This window comes from Oncorhynchus kisutch, linkage group LG5 (genome assembly GCF_002021735.2).
Source record: "Oncorhynchus kisutch isolate 150728-3 linkage group LG5, Okis_V2, whole genome shotgun sequence".
NCBI lineage: Eukaryota > Metazoa > Chordata > Actinopteri > Salmoniformes > Salmonidae > Oncorhynchus > Oncorhynchus kisutch.
In genome coordinates this window covers 5,619,174-5,642,982 of record NC_034178.2, presented here as the reverse complement: position 1 = coordinate 5,642,982, position 23,809 = coordinate 5,619,174, and the positions used below count along the sequence as shown (strand labels likewise).

General features: G+C 44.8%; 1 protein-coding gene across 2 annotated transcripts in view; it reads right to left on the bottom strand.

Moving 5' to 3' along the window:
* LOC109890384 (guanine nucleotide-binding protein subunit alpha-11) overlaps nt 1-15,972 on the bottom strand; it is a 42,332-nt gene extending 26,360 nt beyond the window's left edge. The window contains exon 1 of one of the 2 annotated variants that reach the window (XM_031824246.1): nt 14,841-15,972. In XM_031824246.1, coding sequence (XP_031680106.1) covers nt 14,841-14,976 — 136 coding nt within the window. In that variant the 5' untranslated portion in view covers nt 14,977-15,972. The remainder of the gene's footprint in view (nt 1-14,840) is intronic. The other variant, XM_031824245.1, reaches the window with a different exon arrangement.
* Nucleotides 15,973-23,809: the final 7,837 nt, after the last annotated feature.

Below are 23,809 nucleotides of genomic sequence, written 5' to 3'. Positions count from 1 at the left end.
GTTGTTCCTCTTTCTTTCCTAGCGGATAGTAAATATAACTGTGCCTCAGGCTCTCTCGCTCTCCATCTCTCTCTGCTGCTATGTAGAAGGGCCCTGCTCCTCTCTTCAGCCTGATACAACACTGAGGAGGAGGATGAAGTTGTTCCTGGACAACCGTTGTTCTGCTGCCATGTTGTGATGCTACCATGTTGTTGTCATGTGGTGTCGCTACCATGCTGTGTTGTCTGTTGCTGCCATGCTATGGTGTTGTCTTTTGCCTCTCTTCATGTAGCGTTGTGGTGTCTCTTGTCGTGATGTGTGCTTTGTATTATGTTTTTAATACCAGCCCTCGCCCCCGTAGGAGGCCTTTTGGTAGGCCATCATTGGGAATAAGAATTTGTTCTTAAATGTCTTGCCTACTTAAATAAAAGGTTAAATAAAAAATCTATACAGTACCAGTCAAAAGTTTGGATACGCCTACTCATTTAAGGGTTTTCATTATTTTTAATATTTTCTACATTGTAGAATAATAAGTGAAGACATCAAAACTATGTAAATAACACATGGAATCATCTAGGAACCAAAACAAAGTGTTCAAATCAAAATATCAAAGTAGCCACCCTTTGCCTTGATGTCAGCTTTGCAAACTCTTGGCATTCTCTCAACCAACGTCATGAGGTAGTCACCTGGAATGCATTTCATCTAACAGGTGTGCCTTGTTAAAAGTTAACCGGTGGAATTTCTTTCCTTTTCCAACAGTCTTGAAGGATTTCCCACATAAGCTGCTCAGCTTGTTGGCTGCTTTTCCTTAACTCTGCAGCCCAACTCATCTCAAACCATCTCAACTGGGTTGAGGTCGGGTGGTTGTGGAGGCCAGGTCATCTGATGCAGCACTCCATCACTCTCCTTCTTGTTCAAATAGCCCTTACACAGCCTGGAGGTGTGTTTTGGGTCATTGTCCTGTTGAAAAACAAATGATAGTCCCACTAAACGCAAACCAGATGGGATGGCGGATCGCTGCAGAATGCTGTGGTTGCCATGCTGGTTAAGTGTGCCTTGAATTCTAAACAAGTCACAGACCGTGTCAACAGCAGAGCACCCCCAAACCATCATACCTTCTCCTCCATGGTGGGAACCACACATGCGGAGATCATCCGTTCACCTACTCTGCGTCTCACAAAGACAGTTTGGACTCATCAGACCAAAGGACAGATTTCCACTGGTGTAATGTCCATTGCTCGTGTTTCTTAGCCCATTCAAGTCTCTTCTACTTATTGGTGTCCTTTAGTAGTGGTTTCTTTGCAGCAATTTGACCATGAAGGCCTGATTCATGCAGTCTCCTCTGAACAGTTGATGTTGAGATGTGTCTGTTACTTGAACTCTGTGAAGCATTTAATTTGGGCTGCGATCTGAGGTGCAGTTAATGAACTTAGCCTCTCCTGCAGAGGTAAATTTGGGTCTTCCTTTCCTGTGAAGGTCCTCATGAGAGCCAGTTTCATCATAGAGCTTGATGGTTTTTGTGACTGCACTTAAAGAAACTTTCAAAGTTCTTGAAATGTTCCCGATTGAACATGTCTTAAAGTAATGATGGACTGTTGTTTCTCTTTGCTCTTTTTTGAGCTGTTCTTGCCATAATATGGACTTGGTTTCATGTGTTATTTCAGAGTTTTGATGTCTTCACGATTATTCTACAATGTAGAAAATAGTAAAAATAAAGAAAACCCCTGGAATGAGTAGGTGTGTCCAAATTTTTGACTGGTACTGTATAATATATAAAAGACGCTGCTGATGTAAGGTCAGTTTTGTATTTCCTCTTCACAGTATTGGGATGCAGCCCAAAGAGAGAAGAGGATGTAACAGTATTGGGACATTGCCCAAGGAGAGAAGAGGCTGTGTTACAGTACTGGAACACGGCCCGTGTCCTCAGTGAAAGATCAGTCTGAGGTCTGATTTATTTCTCGTGACCCTGTCATAAGATCTCTCCCTCCATCTCACTTCTGTTCTGTCGCTTCCTCTCCTCTAGAGCACACTACCAGCCTCTGTCTCCCTCCTCTCCCCCAGCCCACCCCCACCTCCCCTTCTCTTCACCCAGCCTCACCCTTACTCCATCTCTCCTCTAGAGCACACTACCAGCCTCTGTCTCCCTCCTCTCCCCCAGCCCACCCCCACCTCCCCTCCTCTCCCCCAGCCCACCCCCACCTCCCCTTCTCTTCACCCAGCCTCACCCTTACTCCATCTCTCCTCTAGAGCACACTACCAGCCTCTGTCTCCCTCCTCTCCCCCAGCCCACCCCCACCTCCCCTCCTCTCTCCCAGCCCACCCCCACCTCCCCTTCTCTTCAACCAGCCTCACCCTTACTCCATCTCTCCTCTAGAGCACACTACCAGCCTCTGTCTCCCTCCTCTCCCCCAGCCCACCCCCACCTCCCCTCCTCTCTCCCAGCCCACCCCCACCTCCCCTTCTCTTCAACCAGCCTCACCCTTACTCCATCTCTCCTCTAGAGCACACTACCAGCCTCTGTCTCCCTCCTCTCCCCCAGCCCACCCCCACCTCCCCTCCTCTCTCCCAGCCCACCCCCACCCCCACCTCCCCTTCTCTTCACCCAGCCTCACCCTTACTCCATCTCTCCTCTAGAGCACACTACCAGCCTCTGTCTCCCTCCACTCCCCCAGCCCACCCCCACCTCCCCTTCTCTTCACCCAGCCTCACCCTTACTCCATCTCTCCTCTAGAGCACACTACCAGCCTCTGTCTCCCTCCACTCCCCCAGCCCACCCCCACCTCCCCTTCTCTTCACCCAGCCTCACCCTTACTCCATCTCTCCTCTCATGCCCCTAATCGTTGTCTTCCTCCCTGAGGCTGGAAACCATCTCCACCATCCACCTCCCCCTTCCTCTCTCTTCCCTTCGCCTCTCCCGTCCCTCACTCTCTCATCCACCTCCCCCTTCCTCTCTTCCCTTCGCCTCTCCCATCCCTCACTCTCTCATCCACCTCCCTGTCAAGCATTTGGGATATTCAGAACTAGAATCTGTCCATTCTTTTTTGGTGGCAACCTAGAAAAACAGAGGTCACCTTTTAATAGATCACACTACTGGGTTTGATAACGCTTTCCTTCCCAGTCGGCAGAGAGAGAGCGCGAGAGAGAGAGCGCAAGAGAGAGACAGAGAGAGAGACAGAGAGAGACAGAGAGAGACAGAGAGAGATAGAGAGAGCGAACCAGAGCAACGCTTACATATACACTCACACACCTTTTACTAGCTGACACTACTTGGGTCTTTCCAGGCAGCAGCGCGAGAAAGACAGCAGCGCTTAGAAAAACGCCCACGAGGCTACAGTGCAGGGTGAGAAACACAGCCCACACACACACACACATATATGTCTGGTAAAAAGAGGGGTGTATGTGGTATCAGATATGATGGTGGCAAGAGAGCAGAGTAATAGAGGAACCGGTCAGCAAAAATAATCTGGAGGTTGTGTTGAACTTGAGTAGTGTGTGTGTGTACACACACCAGTCAAAAGTTTGGACACACCTACGCATTCAAGGGTTTTTCTTTATTTGAATTATTTTCTACGTTGTAGAATAATTGTGAAGAAATCAAAACTATGATATAACACATAAGGAATCATGTAATAACCAAAAGTTGTTCAAATCAAAATCTATTTTATATTTGAGATTCTTCAAAGTAGCCACCATTTGGCTTGATGACAGCTTTGCACACTCTTGCCATTCTCTCACCCAATTTCACAAGGTAATCATCTGGAATGCATTTCAACGGGTGTCTTGTTAAAAGTTCATTTGTGGAATTTCTTTCCTTCTTAATGCGTTTGAGACAATTAGTTGTGTTGTGACAAGATAGGGTGCAGGTAGGGTGCAGTCGCAAAAACCCATCAAGCGCTATGATGAAACTGGCTCTCATGAGGACCGCCACGGGAAAGGAAGACCCAGAGTTACCTCTGCTGCAGAGAATAAGTTCATTAGAGTTAACTGCACCTCAGATTGCAGCCCAAATAAATGCTTCACAGAGTTCAAGTAACAGACATCTCAACATCAACTGTTCAGAAGAGACTGTGTGAATCAGGTCTTCATGGTCAAATTGCTGCAAAGAAACCACTACTAAAGGACACAAATAAGAAGAGACTTGCTTGGGCCAAGAAACAAGAGCAATGGACATTAGACCGGTGGAAATCTGTCCTTTGGTCTGATCAGTACAAATTGGAGATTTTTGGTTCCAACCGCCTAGTCTTTGTGAGACGCAGAGTAGGTGAACGGATGATCTCTGCATGTGAGGTTCCCACAGTGAAGCATGGAGGTGGTGGTGTGGGGGTGCTTTGCTGGTGACACTGTTTTATTTAAAAAATCAAGGCACACAGCATTCAGCAGCGATACGCCATCCCTTCTGGTTTGCGATTAGTGGGACTATCATTTGTTTTCGACAAGACAATGGCTCAACACACCAATAGGCTGTGTAATAACTATTTGACCAAGAAGGAGAGTGATGGAGTGCTGCATCAGATGACCTGGTATCCACAACCATGTGACCTCAACCCAGTTGAGATGGTTTGGGATGAGTTGGACCACAGAGTGAAGGAAAAGCAGCCAACAAGAGCTCAGCATGTGTGGGAACTCCTTCAAGACTGTTGGAAAAGCATTCCAGGTGAAGTTGGTTGAGAGAATGCCAAGTGTGTGCAAAGCTGCCATCAAGGCAACGGGTGGCTACTTTCTAGAATCTAAAATATATTTTGATCTGTTTAAAACCTTTGGTTGCTACATGATTCCATGTGTTATTTCATAGTTTTGATGTCTTCATTATTATTCTACAATGTAGAAAATAGTAAAAACAAAGAAAAACCCTTGAATGAGTAGGTGTCCAAACCTTTGACTGGTACTGTACATAGTAGATTTCCGATTTAGAAACAAATAAAAAACACAGAACCCCAACAAACCAGACCAAAGTCTGCACATGCAGACACAACCTGTAATATCTCAGAATGGATTTCCTCTGCTGACAGTTCAGTGCAATTTAAATACTTTTCTAATAAGTTCAATCATTTTTAAAATTCTGTTTCTATGTCTGGATTCCGTTTTTATAGGGCCCTACCTAGTGATTTATGTGTGTGTGTATATATACACAAGTGTGTATGCAAATCCAGAGGTAGACATTTGCATTGTGGTAAAGCAGACTGCTGATAACAGGTTAGATGAGGTTAACCAGTGGTGAGCTGTGGTTGATTATCTGTGTAGTTCCCCACTGTGGGATGGGAACGTGATCATAGACTGTGTCGATGCTGCCCCAGCTTCGTCTGCAATGCCTCGCACCTAACAAAAAACACAACTACTACTTAGCGTCTGGGTATTTTCCAATTTGTTTTTCCCCATGATGGTTTTGTTGTACCCTGAACCTGTTGTGGAAACGTAGATGTGTGTGTACTACTTTAGAAAGGAGAAGAAATAAAGGACTATTCAGCTAATCATAGTTAACACGGAGACATTTGGAGCGAAGAGACAGGAGCCCGCTGGGCGACTCAAAGTATACGTATCTCTCTGGCAGCATTTAGGAGACAAACACACACACACACACACGAGTAGCAGCCAAGGCAGCCCTAAGGCATACAACACACACCAGCTGCCTACTAACTGTGGTTATAGAGATCCTGTGGTCAGCCCCAGGCCAGTCAATGTTACCTACGCTGTGAAGCCCCACTTCCCTTAGTTGGCCTACCTAAACCCCCCCCTTATCCCCAAGCTTAGGGTAAGAAGGGGGAACAAACGTATGTACCAGTGTATCAGTTCCATTCTGACATCACCAGCGCGAAGGAAAAAAAGGAGTGAATGGGGGGGAGGGGGGGTTGCAGAGAAATAGGGATACAGAAAGAGGAGAAAGAGGCGTGGGGGGGGGGGGGGGGGGGGTCTGACCACTGGGGTATAAGAACTGGATACTGCGTCCAAGATGACCACTCTGTTGTTTTCAAGGTACTCTACTCACGTTCACCAATTCATGGACTGTCTATATCAGGGTTGCACCCGGGTTTATACAGACCAGCATCACATGTGCACTACCACTCAGTGCGCACAGGGAGCAGCAGGGGCAGCCACAACAACATTATCACCTTATCCAATAATATGGCAGACATTGGATGAATATAAAAATGTTAATATATTTGGCTGTGAGTGGCAAATTAAGTTAGGTTTATTTTTTGGGAATTTTCGGCATCTGCTACAATTATTTGACTAATTCCAATTTTTTGGGCACAAATGTGATGACTAAAGGGTCTTATTAGCAGGCCTGGAATTTCTTAGGGGCAAGGCCATTTGGCCTTCAAGAGGAGCCCAATGTGCCAGGGCACCAAGGCCATCTGCCAGGGCACCAAGGCCATTAACCAAAATAGTCCATTTAAATCAATTTGAAAACTGAAACATGTTTTTCGTAACATAATTTATGTAGTACAGAAATAATTAGCCTACATGTCAAAGTGCAGGTGATAGCCTACGCGTATTGGCAAGAGCATATCATGTCCAGGCCGATGCTGACATGAGGGAGGCGCCTGAAAATGTAGCCAAACTTTAAATGAGACTTTTAATTACATAGATATAGGCTAAACGCCAGTCATGTTTGATATGTATAAAGTAGGATCATTACTACTATCTAAAGGCTTGATTCTGTCCACATACTTGAGGGACTGTTCGTTCCGATAAGGCCAGTGTCTGCTGTGCACTCCAATATCCCCTTTATCATTCCTATGGTCAGAACATTGTAAGACATGCCTCATAAAATGATAAACTTCCAGGTTTGAACCTATTGCGTTTATGGTTATCTGAATGGAGGCAGTCAACATTTTGAAACTACTTAACCATAAATGCAATAGGTTCAAACCTGGAAGTTTATCATTTTATGAGGCATGTCTTACCATGTTCTGACCATAGGAATGTTAAGGGGATTCTTTTATAAACTCTTCCTCATATGCCATTGAAACCAGTGTCTCATGTTCTCAACTTTTGTTGTCCAGCAGCCAAAGACACAATTCCAGTCATTAACAACCCATGCATCTTTATGTCTTCCCTCTTTCTAACTCCCCGATCACACCGACAGCATCATTGCATTCTGGTATACCGGCAGTACATTCATTTCCAATGGAACGCTGCGTTTGCCATGCAGCATTACGTTACAGAGGCAGTTGCAGTGCATTCTGGTACACCAGCAGTACATTCATTTCCAATGGAATGCTGAGTTTGCCATGCAGCATTGCGTTACAGAGGCAGTTGCAGTGCGTTCTGTTTGGTTCATAGGTTGGATTTATCCAACGTAGGCATCAAACTGTATGCATTAACTGCCTGACAGAAATGGTAGCAGAAGGTGAATGTTGAACTTTTGTTGCACACATCGAGGTGATGATGCGTACCATTTTGAACAATGACAATTTAGGTGTAACGGAGGTATACATTTCTGAATGGTATTTTCATCTCTGACATATGAAACAGCTCGCATGTGTGGTGCACTTTTGCTGCTAAATGCATTTTGGAACATTCATGCGTATAGCCTTCTGCCGTGTGCGCATTGCTGTGCTTTATAAATGTGAAGAAATATCCTAATAGTTTTATCAACATTTTCAGCTTAACTTTCTGATCTATTGCATCAGCCTCGTTGCTTAATTTTTTTTTTTTTAAATGCTGTTCATTAGGCATATTCATCTTGTTGATGCGCCTCTGAATCATTTATCTAAAATTGGTTCGTTTTTTTATTCCGCTTTTATGTCTGGATTCCGTTTTTATACGGCCCTAATTTGTGATTTATGTATGTGTGTGTGTGTGTGTGTGTATGCAAATCCAGAGGTAGACATTTGCATTGTGGTAAAGCAGACTGCTGATAACAGGTTATATGCACATCGGAATTCGGATAAGAATGGCCCGTGGTTGCATCCCTGATGAGTCAGTCTTCACTTGTTGCCTCCCTTTGGAGCTGCGATGCCAGTGAGAAGGACCCAATCACGTGACAGGCATTGGTTAATAAGAATTTAATTATCTGAGAAAGACATGTGAGCGAGAGGTGCTTCGGAGCATGGTGATTGGCAGCTGGGAGAAGGGAAGAATAATTATTGTATTAGGCGCAAGTGCACAATGGCCACTTTGGGTGCAAGGCATTCATTTTTTTTCGGGGGCAATAAGGCCATGGCCGTCGATGCCGCCGGGAAATTAGAGCTGCTTATTAGGAATTTTCCAATCTGATTTCTCTATGTGGCAATTATCTTTCTGGGCTGGGTGTCAGTTTATCTGCAGTACCGAAGCAAAACTGTAGGAGCAGTCAAAACCGTGCTTCTAGAACGGAACCGTGGCCTCTTGGGACTGACAAGGGGGTTGTAATGTGACCACTTTCACCTCTACCCTCACAAGGCTCAAAACGGCAACAAAAAAAACAAACACTTTCATTTGCAACCATTTGACTTGGCAGTAAGACAGAATTTTTTTATTGGTCGCTAGGATGCAAGTGAAAAAAGAAAATGTAGCTGGTCACGTTAGTCTTTGGTTCACAATTAGCTTTTCAAAACAGCAATGGGTAAGTAAACCAGGTATCCAAAAATGTTGGTCCGAAGTCTTGGTTGAATCTTTGCGATGCGCAATTCAATCATCATGCACTTTTTGAATGAACTTTGTTGTAATTTTAACCCCCTTTTTCTCCCCAATTTTTGTGATTACAATTTTGTCTCATTGCCGAAACTCCCCAATGGGCTCGAGAGTGAGAGGCGAAGGTCGAGTCATGCCTCTTCCGAAACAAGACACACCAAACTGTGCTTCTTAACACCTGTTCGCTTAACCCTGAAGCCAGCAGCAATGTGTCGGAGGAAACACTGTTCAACTGACAACCGAAGTGTGCCTGCAGGCGCACGGCCCACCAAAAGGAGTCGCTAGAGCACGATGAGCCAAGTAAAGCCCCCCGCCCAAACCCTCCACTAACCCGGACGGTGCTGGGAAATTATGCACCGCCCTATGGAACTCCCAGTCACGGACGTTTGGGATTGAACCCCAGGCTGTAGTGACTTGGCAACACTGCGCTGCAGTGCCACTTGGGAGGCTGAATGAACATCTCTAAAGGCATTCCCCAAAGAACCTTCCCAATTAAATGACTGCAAAGTAGGCCTACCTGGCAGAATGATTTCATGATGATTTGTATCAATCGCAGGACATTTGTTTAGCAAACTGCCATCAGATGTAGCCTACAGTAAAAACACAACTAGCCAACCAATGGTCTCTTGCTAGTTTACATAAATTAAAGGGAAACTACACCCTCCAACGTTTCTTTTGTTCTCCTGATGTGATTTAAGCATTGTCGTGGACTTAAATACAGAAATGAAATGCTCTTTTCTATAAACAGGTGATTTTGAGAGTGAAAACCTGAAAAAACCCCTAGGATAACTCAGAAGCCTGGAAAAATAAAACAGCGCCAACTGAATTTACCAAAAGATAAAAACTGATTTCATAGAACCCTACAAAGTGACTTTAAATCTTTAACACCCTTTTGAGATCAAATAAAATCTTTGCACAATTTTTTTCCCTCCAAACAATCAATATAAATGATAGTCAAGTTAAAATGGCATTTCTTTGTGTATGGAGGGTAGGTCATTATAGACTATAGGCTACTTGCTCAGCCCGCAAGCGAAAGATAACATTTAAATGATGCGTGCATCATCCTCTTTCCCTGGTCAGTATTATTTTAATTTGGGCCAGTAGCTTCCAGTTGGCACTGGCCCGGTGTGCCATTGGCAAATGTACCTGAATGTCAAGCTCTGCAAGGGCATGCGAATATAAAAGACAGGTAGTCATTATTAGGTTCTGTATGGAATGCAGGCACAATACGAGACACAGGTCAGGTCATTATCGCTGAGCAGTGGTGTAAAACCAGGTGCTGGTGCCATCAACTGAAAACATTGGGCGCACCAGCGCCACCAGAATAAAAGTTAGTCTAGAACTCTGCCTCATAACCCCCCTACATCTCCAGAGAGGAATGCATGACCCCGTTTGGGCTGTGTGTGCGCGGTGTTCCATGAGGATTGGCGGCTGTGGGACACACACTCGATTAAAATGCTCTTCATTAACAAGGCGAGCACCTGGGAAAGTATTTATAGGCTGGCTTCTGAGTGTGTGTGTGTGGGTGTGGGTGTGTCGGACTGTGAACCAGCCAGTCAGTCAGTCACAGTGGGTCAGAATCATAGAAAAAGTTTGGTGAACCTGAACACCATGTTGATGGCCTAGGAGGTTAAAAAAAATGGAATATAGAATTATGCCATTTTTTTATAAAAGTATTTATGTAATGCAGGTTAGATAATTATCCCTAAACCTGACCCTTGGCATGGAGGGATTTAACACACACACACACACGGCTGTCAAATCTAGCTCAAGAAGCATGACAACATTCCCTTATATGACCAAAATAATGAGAGAACACCTGAGTTCTCTCTCCTCCAGGCTATTTCTGCTCTGACCGTCACCAGGGTTTAGAACTAAACCCCTCAACCTGCCCCTGGCTAGTGAGTGACCACCCAAAATGAACTTAATCTGAGCTAGTTTCTCCTCCATTCGGAGAGTCTGAGCCCTGCTAGCCCGACATGAAAACCCCTCCCATTTGGAGCGAAGCAGCAGGGCAAGAAAGTGAATGAGTAGGCAGCAGTTCACTTAGCCAACAGCCCAGGTCACAGATACACAGCTCCAAGTCATGCTGCAGCAGCCCCCAGCCCAGCCAACACAGCCCCAATTCAGGCAACAGCTGCCCCCAGCCCAGCCAGCCAGTCCCAATTCAGGCAACAGCTGCCCCCAGCCCAGCCAGCCAGTCCCAAGTCAAGCAACAGCTGCCCCCAGCCCAGCCAGCCAGTCCCTAGTCAAGCTACAGCAGCCCCCAGCCGAGCCAGCCTAGAGCCCTCTCTGTGTTTTGACCAAGTAGAGGAAAACGCCACCAGAGCTGTGGAGCATGGCTCGTCCCATGGCCTGATATGGCCCTCAGCAGCACATGTTACAGGGGAGATGGGGGGAGGTAGAGTGAGTGGCCTCCATGGCCTGTCCCATCTTCGGGCATCAAAATTCAACTTTGGTCATACAAGCACTTCAACCAACCGAGCCATAGGAAACCACAGTATTTGCATGTACAATCAACTCCTGATAAATGCAACTGCCTGGGACTGTGGTACTTATAACATCATGCATTGAACAGGAGAGTGTAGAAATATGGAGCATTTAAAAACAAGGTAATTGACCCGGAAAACCACGCATAGCCCTGGTGTGACTAATAGGAGTCAGTGACATATCAGTCTAAGCTTTATCCATGTTTAACAAAGCCTATTATAGACCTGGACTAATCCTTCTTTACACCTCCTTATCCCTGCTCAGACACAAATACACAGCCTAAACTCACTTAGAATAGTCTGTTTACTGCACGACTGGTCACACAGAGGCACAGGCACACACTGCCTCTCACAGAAGTCCCACTGACTGACTAAAATCTGAAAATCTGATACAGGAAGTAGACTTCTCCACTGATCAGGGCTAGCTGATCCTGCAGAACTAGTACTGGTTTTAGTTCCAGCCCTGGTACTAGACTCACACAGCATTGCAACACAAGAGTAGGAATAGTCAGTAGGTATAAACAGAGATATATTGATGATGAAGTGAACAGTCCCAACCCACACATCCATCATCTCTGTGCTCCACTCTGAAGCAGTAGAATTGGTAAATGGAAGTGGGGAACAGTAATCCATCTGAGCCTACTGCATACAGATAGTGTGTGTGTGTGATAGTATAAAACGCAACATTGCAAGAATTTCAAAGATTTTACTGAGTTACTGTTCAAAGGAAATCAATCAATGGAATTCAATTAATGAGGCCCTAATCTATGGAATTCACATGATTGTGAATACAGATATGCATCTGTTGGTCACTGATACCTTAAAAAAAAAAAAAGTAGGGGGGGGGGGTCAGAAAACCAGTCAGTATCTGGTTTCAGCACCATTTGCCTCATGCAGCGTGACATCTCCTTCACACAGAGTTGATCAGGCTGTTGATTGTGGCCTCTTCAATGGCTGTGTGAAGTTGTTGGACATTGGGAGGAACTGGAACACGCTGTCGTACACGCCGATCCAGAGCATACCAAACATGCTCAATGGGTGACATGTCTGGTGAGTACGCAGGCCAGAACTGGGACATTTTCAGCTTCCAGGAATTGTGCATAGATCCTTGCAACATGGGGACGTGCATTATCATGCTGAAACATGAAGTGATGGCGGCGGATGAATGGGTCGGCAATGGGTCTCAGGATCTCGTCATGGTATCTCTGTGTAATCAAATTGCCATCGCTTAAATGCAATTGTGTTCGTTGTCCATAGCTTATGCCTGCCTATACCATAACCCCACTGCTACCATGGAGCACTCTGATCACAACGTTGACATCAGAAAACCGCTCTCCCCACTACACCATATACCACTGTCTGCCATCTGCCCGGTACAGTTGAAACCAGGATTCATCCATGAAGAGCACACTTCTCCAGCATATCAGTGGCCATCAAAGGTAAGCATTTGCCCACTGAAGTAAGTTACGATGCCGAACCGCAGTTAGGTCAAGACCCTGGTGAGGATGACGAGAACCCAGATGAGCTTCCCTGAGATGGTTTCTGACAGTTTGTGCAGAAATTCTTCAGTTGTGCAAACCCAGTTTCATCAGCTGTCCAGGTGGCTGAAGAAGCCGTATGAGGAGGTCCTCGGCTGGCATGGTCTGCAGTTGTGAGGCCGGTTGGATGTAATGCCAAATTCTCCAAAATGACATTAAAGGTGGCTTATGGTATAGAAATTAACATTAAATTCTCTAGCAATAGCTCTGGTGGACATTCCTTCAGTCAGCATGCCAACTGCACACTCCCTCAAAACTTGAGACATCTGTGGCATTGTGTGAGAAAACTGCACATCTTAGTGGCCTTTTATTGCCCCCAGCACAAGGTGCACCTGTGTAGTGATCATGCTGTTTAATTAGCTTCTTGATATGCCACACCTGTCAGGTGGATGGGTTATCTTGGCAAAAGGAGAAATAGTCACTAACAGAGATGCAAACAAATTTGTGCACAGAATGAGAGAAATAAGCTTTTTGTGCGTATGAAACATTTCGGGGATCTTTTATTTCAGCTCATGAAATATTTTTTGTTCCGTGTGAAAGATATAATTTTTTTCTCCGTGACCTAGGCCTAATATGCTCCCCACAGGTTCAAGTCAAGAATACAATACAGTAGGATAGAGTGTGATACAATTTTTTAAAATGACTAAATAGCCTACAATAGAATAGTGTGTCTCTGTGTGGTTTGGCCTACTTCTCAGAACTGAGCCAGGGTCCACAGGGAAACGACTGGAGAGAGGGGCAATCACACGTGTCAGACAACCTGGGATATGTTTTGTAAGTGTGAAACGGGAGCAAACGTTTCTGAAACAGAGCTAGTCTACTACCCAAAATGAACTTGTCCAATAGAAACACAATGCTATTTTTTATGTCTAAAAGACTGGTAGACACTGGCAATCTAAGGCCAGTTATTTTTCTCCTGTGGCTAAGGTTAGGATTTAGGAATGCCAAACTGATCCTAGAGACCTGTGTCTTAGGACAACTTCTACTGCCAGGAGCATCTTCTTCGTGGTGGTCTGTAAAAGCACAGACACACATATACAGACACACAAGTATCTACATGCTTCTGACTGATGTTGAGAAGCTGCACCCAATGTTTCATATATACATTTAATTCAGAGAGCACACCAGAACTCTTTCCTAGGCAGGGTAGCCTAGTGGTTAGAGCGTTGGACTAGTAACCAAAAGGTTGCAAGTTCATATCCCTGAGCTGACAAGGTACAAATCTGTCGTTCTGCCCCTGAACAGGCAGTTAACCAGTCCCTGAACAGGCAGTTAACCTGCACTGTTCCTAGGCTGTCGTTGAAAATAAAAATGTGTTCTTAACTGACTTGCCTAGTAAAATAAATAGAGCCTTGACCAAGCTATAGGATGTGCAAGACATCCTTTTCAGCTCAGCTGTATTCTTTATTTAGCAGTGCAACTGTTACAATCTATCACCTTCCAATGGATCATTTATTGGGGCTGGGGTTAACATACTGTTTTCTGCAATACAGTACCATTAACATGACCATATATGCTTAAATTCTTTTCACCATCAGATTCATTCTGAAATGGACCTCTACAGTCCTTGAAGTAATAGTATTAGTGGTAGTAGAACTTGGATTCAGTACTAGTCAGCAGATATAACAATATGGCGACACTAACGTTGCTCATCTAATAATACATAGTTAGCATAACCACTTGATTTGATTATGGACCATTCCCCCGTTCTAAGAATTAAATTGAAGCCTAGCACTTAGCTAACTAACCGTTCATAGACTAATTGACGAGTTAAACCAGGGGTGAGTGGATGGTAAGCAAGATAGTTCGCTAGCAAGCAAGCAATGACAGCAAATAGCTAGATGCCAACGTTAAGTAGCTAGTTGGTTAGCAAGCACTAGTAGCACCAACAGCTAAAGTGACAAGATGTTGGCCAAGTGGCTTGGTGATTTAGCTAGCAACAGAATGTTGCTAGCTAAAAAACTAGCTGACTAGCTAAAAAACTCGTTTGCTAACCAAACACATATCTAGCTAGCTAACGTGAACTAACTAATACATATTGACTGGTTATCTAACATTATCAATCTAGCTAGTTCACTTGGGGGGGGGGGGGGGGGGGGTGGAGGCCTGAAGCTAGCTAGCTAACCTATCTAGTTAACTAAATTGATATTTCATAAAACGGCAACTAGCTACCTATGGTTCAAAGAAACACCAAAATATGGATGACAGTTTGCGTTACCGAGAAGGAGCAATTTCAGTTCTCTCCTCGAGTCCCGCTTGTCTCGCCGGAGTTGTTTGTCTATCTCCGCATTGATTCGTTTCGATTCCTTCGCCTCTTCGCTCAGGCAGCAAGCCATCATCGACTCCAAAGTCATCCCTCCTGGTTTTGGCAGCCCGCGGGTTAGAATGGACTAGCTGGTTGGGTTAACTTTAGCTAGGTATCTAATATCCCGATCCTCGCTTCTAATGTCTGGCGAGGAGGTGGACTGAGGGGTCTTGGATGGGAATGGGGGAGGGGAGCTAGGGGCCTCGCTGTCAAGTTGTCCCCAACCGAGAACTGTCCGACTTCACCCGTGTACAGATCTCAGCAAATCACGGGAGGATCGGCGAAGAGGGGGCAGTGTCGGTGCGAGGGGGTGTGTTGAGGGCCTCTCTCCGTTGATGCGCGCTTCAAGCCTTGTTTAGATTTCTCACGTTAGCTAGCTAGTTGGACAACTAGCTAGCTAGCTAGCTATCCCTAATACCCGCCTTGATTGCGATACCCCCTGTTCACTGACTTGGGTTCGTGCGTCCCCTGGTCCTTGGCCTGACACAACGAACGGGGCTAACTGCACTGTCGCGACATCCAACAAGCTAGTTAGCTAACGTAGCCAACTGTCCGCCTTCTCAGCGCCGTCCGCCCCCTAGCTAGAGACAAGCCACAATTGTCAATAAAATGCACACAAAGGCAACGCATCCATATGGCCAGTCTTGCAATGGCACAGTCACCACATCCCAGCAAATGCTCGTCCTCCTTTTTCTATCCAACTAAACGCTAGCTAGTTTCCAGCGTTATGTCTCGATAGCTGAACGGCTTCGTGATGTGTCAGATATGTGATGCTGGCAAACTGAGCAATGACCATTCCCCGGTCAGATTTGGCTGACTAGCTAGCAGTGCAGCATTCGATTGAATCTCGCATCATTTTTGGCGCAGTTATCGCGCTATCTGACGTTAGCTTGCTAATACATTTCCCATGAAAACACAGCCGCTAGTTAAATAAACAGAAAACAAAATGCGTATTGATGGCCTCGCTAGCAACTAGCAGATCGTTGGGTTTCTGTTGAAAACCGTGGGTATGGCACACTCTAGTTGGATGCCAGGGGGGTACTAGGCAACCAAACTGAGCGACAGTGAGTTTGCACGTTACATGAGCAGGAAAAGGGGCGGGACGTCTTTTAATTCTAGATGTGGATTCTGAGAACCACTCAAGTTAGGTCGATGCATTCAACGAACGGCATACATAAATTGCAGCTAGAAAGCAACGAAAAAATAATTCAGATTTTTGCCATATTGCTTTATGAGTTCATAATGGATCTATTTAGGGAGATTACCGGTATTGTTTTTTAAATGGCACAGGGATCAGCGGATTAATATCGCAGTTTCCACCCACTCATGATCTGCGGGTTTGCACTGCAAAATGCACGCCATTAGATGATGGAGTTTATGACCGTTAGGGTACTCGGGGGGTAACTAGCCCCCCTCAGAACAATGTCTAATTGCTGATACAAAACAGCAACATTCGCACGACATTGCATGTCACCATTATTATCCGTACTATGAGGAGATTTTTAATTCACCTGCACATACATTTTCTCTGTTGTTCCTTTTCCATACAATCCATTATGTACAATTACACTACATATTAATTGAATAATACAATATTTTAAATCACAACAGTTTTTAAAATGACATTCAGGATAAAAAGGGTTTCAATAGTTTTTAATTCAGAAAAATAATAATTGGAATATAATATTGGAATGGAATATAAGTAATAACATTGGAATATAACATTCAATAACAATAACTCATAACTTAACTAATTCATTCAGTGTAACATTGATGTGGCAATTCTCTTAAGCTCTGCTATTGCACAATTCTAATTTGTACATAGGTCACAAATAAAGCTATCCCCAGTAAAAGTGGAACACAACTCATAAGCCCACCTGTGACAAAAAACAGGGCGAGAGATGCCAATTGAAATGATCTCTCTTAAAAATGTAGCTAGCTATATGGCTATATCAAATCAAATCATATTTCTCACATGTCCCGAATACAACAGGTATACAACCTTACCGTGCAATGCTTACTTAAATCCTTTAATCTTCTTAGGGCTAGGCCCTTTTTTCTCAATTTCCGCCTGACATGTGATGTGCCCAAAGTAAACAGCCTGTTGCTCAGGCCCTAAAGCCAGGATATGCATATAATTGGTACCATTGGAAAGAAAACACTTTGAAGTTAGTAGACATTTTTAAAATAATGTAGGAGAATATAATACAATAGATATGGCAGGAGAAAATCCAAAGAAAAGCCAATCAGATTTGTTTTTGAGAGGCCATGCTCTTACAATGGAAAGTATAGGGGCATACTGAATCCTAGCTCCCAGGATGCAATTCCTATGGCTTCCACAGGATGTCAGCAGTCTATGTTCAAGTTTTCAGGCTTGTAACTTCAAAAACGAATAAGAAAGATACGTTTTAGTACAGGAACACAGTCTTGGAAATGAATGTATTGAACATACTTCTTTCCGTAAGACATATTACATTTTGATTACATTTTGATTATCTTATAAGTAAATAGAAACGTATTATGACTTCAGTTTGCTTTCTCTGCATGTTGAACGAGTGGATTACTCAAATCGATGTTGCCAACTTAACTGACTTTTTGGCATATAAAGAAGGATTTTATCTAACAAAACGACACTACATATTATAGCTGGGACCCTTTGGATGACAAATCAGAGGAAGATTTTCAAAAAGTAAGTGAACATTTAATCGCTATTTGTGAATTTATGAAACCTGTGCCAGTGGAAAATTATTTTGATGTGGGGCGCCATCCTCAAACAATCGCATGGCATGCTTTCGCTGTAATGGCTACTGTAACTCGGACAGCGCAGTTAGATTAAAAACGATTTAACCTTTCAACCGATATAAGACACTTGTATGTACCTAAATGTTTAATATCCATAATTTTTATGATTATTTATTTTAAATGTTCGCCCTCCAGTTTCACTGGAAGTTGTCCCACTAGCAGGATGCCTAGCCCTAACTAAAAATGCAGTTCAAGAAATAAAGTTAAGAAAATATTTACTAAATAAACTAAAGTAAAAAAATGTAAGAAAAAGTAACACAAAATAACAATAATGAGGCTATATACAGGGGGGTAACAGTACCGAGTCAATGTACGGGGGTACAGGTTATTCAAGGAAATTTGTACATGTAGGCCCCAGTGATATACTGGGCTTTATGCATTACCCTATGTAGCGCCTTACGGTCAGATACCGAGCAGTTGCTATACCAGGCGGTGATGCAACCGGTCAGGATTCTCTCGATGGTGCAGCTGTAGAACTTTTTGAGGATCTAGGGACACATGCCAAATCTTATCAGTTTTCTGAGGGGGAAAATGCCTTCTTCATGACATTCTTGGTGTGTTTGTACCATGATTAGTTTGTTGGTGATGTTGACACCAAGAAACTTGAAACTCTCAACCCACTCCACTACAGCCCCGTCGATGTGAATGGTGTCATGTCTGCTCCAGCTCTTCCCTTCCCCTGGAGCTTGAGGGCGCCAGATTACCCTGCATCACGCACTCCTGCCATCCATCACGCACACCTGCCTTCCCATGTCACTAGCATCAGCGTGATTGGCCTCACCCGGACTCACTTATCACATGTTCATTTCCTCCCCTATATTTGTCTGTTCCCTTGCTCTGTTCCCTGCTGCTGCATTGATTGTTTCTTGTCTTTGTTTCTGTTTGCTGACGCTGTGCCTGTCTCGTTATATGTCCGTCATTTATTAAATGTTACTCCCCGTACCTGCTTCGTCTCTCCAGCGTCATTCCGCATGACAGAATGCAGCAGCCAACATACGAAGCATCGGGGAGTACTGGCGTTCCGGTTGGAATGGAGGCAGCGGCTCTGGGTCGCCATCGATGGACCCGGGGATGCCTAGCCAGCTCGTCGGGCTTCCATGCCTTAGCTGGTTCGAGAGGTTTCCTTGCCCCGGTTGGCTCGGAGGGTGCCCATCCCACGTCGGGCCTCAGCCGGATCGTCAGTTTTTGTGCGCCCAACCGGTCCAGGAGCGTTTTGTTTGTGACGTCAGGGTGGATTCCGCCGCCAATGTAACTCGGGGGTACCTCAGTCAGCCCGTCGGGATTCCACACCCTGGCTGGCTCGAGAGGTTTCGTTGCCTCGGTTGGCTCGGCAGGTTTCCATCCCACACCACGCTGAGCTGGATCTCAGGGCTTCTTCAGCGGGATCAACAGGCGTCTTGCCTCATCCGGATCGGCAGGCTCCCATGCCTCGGCCGGCTCGCCAGGCTCTCACACTCCTGCCGGTTCGTCGGGTTTTCACGCCCCAACCGGCTTGCCCAGCACCCATGTCTCGTCCGGTTTGCCCAGGTGGACACCGGGTGACGTCCCAAGAGGGAGGGGTACTGTCACGTCTGCTCCCGCTCTTCCCTTCGCCCGGCGCTAGAAGGCGCCAGATTACTCTGCATCACGCACTCCTGCCATCCATCACGCTCACAAAAATATTGCTTTAGTCCCTCCATTTCGGGAGTCGGAAGTTGATTCCTATTTCTCTGCGTTTGAGCGTGTGGCCGCTGCTCTGCATTGGCCAGTCAAGGTTTGGCCGCTCCTGTTGCAATGTAAATTGTCTGGGAAGTAGCACTTGTTCATGTGTGAAAGTTACATATTTCTAAAAAATATTTTTGAATTTCGTGCACTGCCTTTTCAGCGGAATGTTGTCGAGGTGTTCCGCTAGCGGAACCCCTGCACTAGTAAGGTTCATTTCAAATGATTTTCTAACAAGTTTTTAATTTCTAAGAATAGTTTGACTTGAGGTGTGTTCCGCCTCATTCATTCACATAAGTAGTCATTTTTACTTTTTTACAATACATTTTATAAACATTTCTGACCCGGACAAAATTCCCCAAGCACTTCACAATTGTTTGTGCAGTTCAAGTCTGCAGACATTTGCGCATGTCCCGTCAGAATAGGATCTGCACACACGTGTTCACATTCTGTCTGATGCCTGCATCGCAGTCATTGTTTTTGTTACCAATAATGACTTTGGAAATGTGTGTGTTTCTATCAATGTTAGTGGCTTATTACGTTATAATAGTTTCTGGACATCATTTCTACTGTAGCTCACTATGTATGAAGCATAATATATTTGTGTATATTCCTTATAACTGTGGACATATGAGGTAACGTTACACATTTCATAACCTTTATGGTGTTATATTCAATCGTGCTTATGTAGCTAGCTACATTCTTCTATTAGTTCTGTAAAACAATGTTAATTGCCTCAGAAGTGTTAGCTTGTGTTGTATTTTGAAGCTACCCTGGCCTTATGACTCCCAAGTGGCGCAGCGGTCTATGGCACTGCATCTCAGTGTTAAAGGTGTCACTACAGACACCCTGGTTCAAATCCAGGCTACGTTTCTGGTGACCAAGAAGACGTGTTTTGTTCGTGTCTCGTGTACTTCTGTATTTTTCGTATTTTTTGTATATATACTTAAATTTTATATACTTCTCTTTTCGATTTTTAATTTGATTATACCTTCCGGTAACCTGCCTCACCCAATGTGATACGGTATCGCTATAATTTTTTTATTTTAGAACACATTCAAGAACCTCCAGAAGCTAACCAGCTAATTAGCTATTCAGTCATTGTGGCTAACAATGACTGAATAGCTAATTAGCTGGTTAGCTTCTGGAGGTCGCTTTTACCTTCTGCACAGATACCAGCCCTGTTCTTTTTTTATTGATTTTTTTATTTGTAATTTTACCCCTTTTTCTCCCCAATTTCGTGGTATCCAATTGTTGTAGTAGCTACTATCTTGTCTCATCGCTACAACTCCCGTACGGGCTCGGGAGAGACAAAGGTTGAAAGTCATGCGTCCTCCGATACACAACCCAACCAGCCGTACTGCTTCTTAACACAGCGCGCAACCAACCCGGAAGCCAGCCGCACCAATGTGTCGGAGGGTACACCGTGCACCTGGCAACCTTGGTTAGCCCATACTGCGCCCGGCCCGCCACAGGCGGGCGCTGGTGCGCGATGAGACAAGGACATCCCCACCGACCAAGCCCGCCTAGACGACGCTAGGCCAATTGTGCGTCGCCCCATGGACCTCCCGGTCGCAGCCAGTTACGACAGAGCCTGGGCGCGAACCCAGGGACTCTGATGGCAAAGCTGGCGCTGCAGTACAGCACCCTTAACCACTGCGCCACCCGGGATGCCTACCAGCCCTGTTCTTAGTCTGGATAATACTCGCCAGTCTACTAGTATCGGACTGTCTCTCCACCATTTTATTACGTTTGCAATTGCAACAAATAATCTGCTCAGACCCCAACCAAGGAACATCAAAAGTCGTGCTATAAATTCACAGACAACACAAAGATTCCTTGATGTCCTTCCAGATTCCCTCTGTCTACCCAAGGACGCCAGAGGACAAAAATCAGTTAACCACCTAACTGAGGAACTCAATTTAACCTTGCGCAATACCCTAGATGCAGCTGCACCCCTAAAAACTAAAAACATTTCTCATAAGAAACTAGCTCCCTGGTACACAGAAAATACCCGAGCTCTGAAGCAAGCTTCCAGAAAATTGGAACGGAAATGGCGCCACACCAAACTGGAAGTCTTCCGACTAGCTTGGAAAGACAGTACCATGCAGTATCGAAGAGCCCTTACTGCTGCTCGATCATCCTATTTTTCTAACTTAATTGAGGAAAATAAGAACAATCCGAAATTCCTTTTTGATACTGTCGCAAAGCTAACTAAAAAGCAGCATTCCCCAAGAGAGGATGACTTTCACTTTAGCAGTGATAAATTCATGAACTTCTTTGAGGAAAAGATTATGATTATTAGAAAGCAAATTACGGACTCCTCTTTAAATCTGCGTATTCCTTCAAAGCTCAGTTGTCCTGAGTCTGCACAACTCTCCCAGGACCTAGGATCAAGAGAGACGCTCAAGTGTTTTAGTACTATATCTCTTGACACAATGATGAAAATAATCATGGCCTCTAAACCTTCAAGCTGCATACTGGACCCTATTCCAACTAAACTACTGAAAGCGCTGCTTCCTGTGCTTGGCCCTCCTATGTTGAACATAATAAACGGCTCTCTGTCCACCGGATGTGTGGAAACTCACTAAAAGTGGCAGTAATAAAGCCTCTCTTGAAAAAGCCAAACCTTGACCCAGAAAATATAAAAAACTATTGGACTATATCGAATCTTCCATTCCTCTCAACATTTTTAGAAAAGGCTGTTGCGCAGCAACTTACTGCCTTCCTGAAGACAAACAATGTATACGAAATGCTTCAGTCTGGTTTTAGACCCCATCATAGCACTGAGACGGCACTTGTGAAGGTGGTAAATTACATTTTAATGGCATCGGACTGAGGCTCTGCATCTGTCCTCGTGCTCCTAGACCTTAGTGCTGCTTTTGATACCATCGATCACCACATTCTTTTGGAGAGATTGGAAACCCAAATTGGTCTACACGGACAAGTTCTGGCCTGGTTTAGATCTTATCTGTCGGAAAGATATCAGTTTGTCTCTGTGAATGGTTTGTCCTCTGACAAATCAACTGGAAATTTCGGTGTTCTTCAAGGTTCCGTTTTAGGACCACTATTGTTCTCACTATATATTTTACCTCTTGGGGATGTTATTCGAAAACATAATGTTAACTTTCACTGCTATGCGGATGACACACAGCTGTACATTTCAATGAAACATGGTGAAGCCCCAAAATTGCCCTCGCTAGAAGCATGTGTTTCAGACATAAGGAAGTGGATGGCTGCAAACTTTCTACTTTTAAACTCGGACAAAACAGAGATGCTTGTTCTAGGTCCCAAGAAAGAAAGAGATCTTCTGTTGAATCTGACAATTAATCTTAATGGTTGTACAGTCGTCTCAAATAAAACTGTGAAGGACCTCGGGGTTACTCTGGACCCTGATCTCTCTTTTGAAGAACATATCAAGACCATTTCAAGGACAGCTTTTTTTCCATCAACGTAACATTGCAAAAATCAGAAACTTTCTGTCCAAAAATGATGCAGAAAAATTAATCCATGCTTTTGTCACTTCTAGGTTAGACTACTGCAATGCTCTACTTTCCGGCTACCCGGATAAAGCACTAAATAAACTTCAGTTGGTGCTAAATACGGCTGCTAGAATCCTGACTAGAACCAAAAAATTTGATCATATTACTCCAGTGCTAGCCTCTCTACACTGGCTTCCTGTCAAAGCAAGGGCTGATTTCAAGGTTTTACTGCTAACCTACAAAGCATTACATGGGCTTGCTCCTACCTATCTCTCTGATTTGGTCCTGCCGTACATACCTACACGTACGCTACAGTCACAAGACGCAGGCCTCCTAATTGTCCCTAGAATTTCTAAGCAAACAGCTGGAGGCAGGGCTTTCTCCTATAGAGCTCCATTTTTATGGAACGGTCTGCCTACCCATGTCAGAGACGCAAACTAAGTCTTTACTGAAGACTTATCTCTTCAGTGGGTCATATGATTGAGTGTAGTCTGGCCCAGGAGTGGGAAGGTGAACGGAAAGGCTCTGGAGCAACGAACCGCCCTTGCTGTCTCTGCCTGGCCGGTTCCCCTCTTTCCACTGGGATTCTCTGCCTCTAACCCTATTACAGGGGCTGAGTCACTGGCTTACTGGGGCTCTCTCATGCCGTCCCTGGAAGGGGTGCGTCACCTGAGTGGGTTGATTCACTGATGTGGTCATCCTGTCTGGGTTGGCGCCCCCCCTTGGGTTGTGCCATGGTGGAGATCTTTGTGGGCTATACTCAGCCTTGTCTCAGGATGGTAAGTTGGTGGTTGAAGATATCCCTCTAGTGGTGTGGGGGCTGTGCTTTGGCAAAGTGGGTGGGGTTATATCCTTCCTGTTTGGCCCTGTTCGGGGGTGTCCTCGGATGGGGCCACA